Genomic DNA, 3,369 nt, shown 5'->3' with positions numbered 1-3,369 from the left:
TTAAGTAGCCATGAGGCTTTGTTTGTCTGCAAACCCCATTTTCATTCTGGGAGCTGGCTGAATGAACCTGGTGTGGGACAAAACTTTGGAGGTGATTATCTCAGAACCACAGTTTGCCGCACCCTTGTCATTAACAAGTCATAGCTTTAAAAACATTTGCTTGATTTGCACAAGTGACACCTTGTTTGGAAGCTCTGATTCTCCACTTTCAAATGATACCAAATAAAAGTCGAAAGCCGTCAAATGAGCCTAAAGTAAAAAGACGGCATGTTGGGACCATCCAGACTACACGTTTTATTCATCTTGTCTGTGAGTTTGGCGGATCCATGACATCGATAGACTACTGGTGTCAGTTTTTCCATCGGGGCTGGACCCCCCCAAAAAAAAATCAAAAAAATATAATAATAATAATAATAATAATAATAATAATAATAATAATAATAATAATAAAGATCAGAAATAAATTGTACTTAAAAAATAAAAAACTACATTTAAATGAATTAAAACAATTTATAGATTTAATTTCTAGATTTTAAGTGAGAGAGAGAGCGAGAGAGAGAGAGAGAGAGAGAGAGAGAGAGAGAGAGATAGAGGAGAGAAAAAAAAAAACAGGTGAAGGGTGAGTTGTGTATAAAAAGGCCAGGTCTGTCCTAAGCTTTCCGTGGAAGTGGACAGGAGGTCTCCAGGTGAGCGCACACACACACACACACACACACACACACACACACACACACACACACACACACACACACACACACACACACACACACACACACACACATACACGCACACATGCACACACACACACACACACACACACACACACACACACACACACACACACACTCAACCTTGTTATTGCTCCTTCACACCATGCAAAACACTGAAATGTGCGTTTGTTATGAGTTTTCCTTGAATACCATATACTACCCTTTCCTTTTCTCTCCTCCCACTTCTTCCCTCTCTTTTGTTTCCTTTCCTTTCCCACCCAGCAGAAGGGAATAACAGTACACCTGTCTTCTAGCGAGATGCAGATCGCAGTAGCTCTGGTTTCTCTTTTCTCCCTCCTCTCTCTCATCAGCGCTGACGTTGTGACCCGCTTCGAGGTGAGTTGCCTTGAAACCCGCTCGGTAAACACTTTTACCCCTGTGCATCGGTTAACCCCAACTGAGAGCTGAGGCTTAAAGTGTTTTGTGGCCACAATGGCCACAATTTCTTTCGCCATTTTCAGGATGTGCCAGAGTGCATGGAGTACTTCTACCGAGGCATGGTGCCCAAGTGGGGGGCGGCCACCCCTGATGTAGCCCGCATCTGCCAGCGCTTTGTCAATAGGTAACATGTTTTTCTACTACTACTAACCAATCTACTTTCTGGATGTTCAAACACTGAATTTTGTTGGACTTTTACCGCATTGAAAAGTGGTAATTGTCAGACCTCTTTTATAGCTGAACTGATTTAAATTGTTACCTCAGAGTTAGACTCCATTTTCATAGGGTGTTTGAGTGATTTTGCCCTCCCCTGCACTGTTTATTGTATATACAAACTAAATGTCGGAGGGTACATCAGAAGATAGAAAGAGGTTTTGCCATCTTATGCTGGTAGTACATGTAAATATTTCCAATTCAAGACAAAATTAGTATCCTGTCAAGGGATGCACAGCTGCTACTACTAACATTACTCCCCTATCTGCGTGCACCTAGGTACCACTTTGCCACTCTGTACGACACCCACCACCGTATCGCTGTCTACTCAGCCTATCACTTCCAGCCCAGCAACGGCGGAGGCAGAGAGAAGCGCTGGTTTGTTGAGCCTCAGGTTGGCTATGAAAGATCTTCTGCCTAGATTTCCTTTTCTTTATCTTGGTGTTTTGGATACGAGGATCCGTATCATCATGTCCCTGTGCAGTTGGTGAACTCTTCCTGGCAGGCAGGGATGAAGGACAGCTACTGGTTGGGGAAAGACCACCCTGGAGTCTACCAGGGGGAGAGACAGGCCCTCAACGAGGACTACACACACTCTGGCTTCAACCGTGGACACCTCAACCCCAATGGACACCATGCAGGTTCCGACATGAACCTTCACTTCCTCTTCTCCACCCTACCCTCCTGTCACGTCTTAGCCACGTCCATCTAATGGCAATGTCATTACCTATACATCTTAAATAACTAATCCTGTGTCTATTTATTTACCGCTCTTCCCCCTCTGTCCTTCTTGCAGTCCCGAGCCGTAATGCCACCTTCACCCTGACCAACGTGGTCCCACAGAACGCCAAGCTGAACCAGAACGCCTGGAGGATGTACGAGGCCGAGCTCACCGATCTGTTCCGCGCCAAGTGCTCCAAGGCCTACGTTCTGGTCGGCGCCGTCCCGTCATCTGACAAGTGGATCGGCAAGAACCAGACCAAGAGGGTGAACGTCCCTGACTACCTGTGGAACGCATACTGCTGTGTGGACAACAACAGCAGGCCCGTCCAGAGCGGGGGCGGCTCGGCCAGGAACACCGAGGACAACTGGGTGGAGAGACACTCTCTGGATGAGCTGGTCGAGTTCCTCCAGCAGTTCACCAATGAGCCAGTAGGGGAGCTGTTTTACAACAACTGCATCTAAGTCATAGATAAGCATTGCAGATGGGTACTTAATTATTATCAAGTATTACACATGACTTAGTATCAAAGATGTTCTTTGATATTGGTTACAGTGATATCATTTCAGTTTCATACTGTGACAGTGGTGTAAGATATCACGCTGTTGTGACCATATTACTGTTAACGTTCAATCACAAATAAATGGTGGTGTTGGCATACAAATTGTTGTTGGAGGAGCAGAGTGACATTATTTATGCATTTATGCATTATTTATTCATAGGTATTTTCTAAATACTTGTCAAATAAAGATAGATATAATTTGGATGAATAGCGAACAAGTTAACGATGACTAAACAGCACAACAAGTTCCTCTTTCCAGAAGTTGTTGACATTGGTCAACCAAAGAAATGAATGAGGAAGTACTTACAAAATAATAATCTATGCAAAATACCTCCAAAAATATTACTGAGATGAAAGCGTGTGAACTTTTTGAGCTGAAGCTCTCTGTGCCGGCGGGCCCCGAAAACTTCACTTGGATGGTGTGTGGTAGGCAAAACTGCCACAGTTACATTTCCATAAAACACAAAAAAAAATTGGTGTATTTCTATGACTAATTGCAATTTCAGGGGTTCTATTTTTCCGATGTGTTCCTGGTACATGAACTATTCACTCTTTCACAGAGACTCGACTCGACGTGGTCACAAGTTTCGGTGGACTAAAGTTTCTATCTAAACCGGTAAGAGGGTTGATAAACACAAACATGCCTAGTCTGAATCTCTAACCAC

General features: G+C 44.0%; 1 protein-coding gene across 1 annotated transcript; it reads left to right on the top strand.

Moving 5' to 3' along the window:
* Positions 1–1,028: 1,028 nt before the first annotated feature.
* LOC307234873 (endonuclease domain-containing 1 protein-like) lies at positions 1,029–2,606 on the top strand (the record flags this gene model as incomplete). Its single annotated transcript, XM_080006738.1, has 5 exons — positions 1,029–1,106; positions 1,232–1,332; positions 1,701–1,815; positions 1,906–2,062; positions 2,218–2,606. 5 exons carry the CDS (start codon positions 1,029–1,031, stop codon positions 2,604–2,606), a joined length of 840 nt encoding a protein of 279 aa, XP_079862864.1.
* Positions 2,607–3,369: the final 763 nt, after the last annotated feature.

Source organism: Zeus faber, assembly GCF_960531495.2.
Source record: "Zeus faber genome assembly, chromosome: 9".
NCBI lineage: Eukaryota > Metazoa > Chordata > Actinopteri > Zeiformes > Zeidae > Zeus > Zeus faber.
The sequence above is the reverse complement of the archived record's forward strand: the minus strand, read 5'-3'. Positions and strand labels throughout refer to the sequence as shown.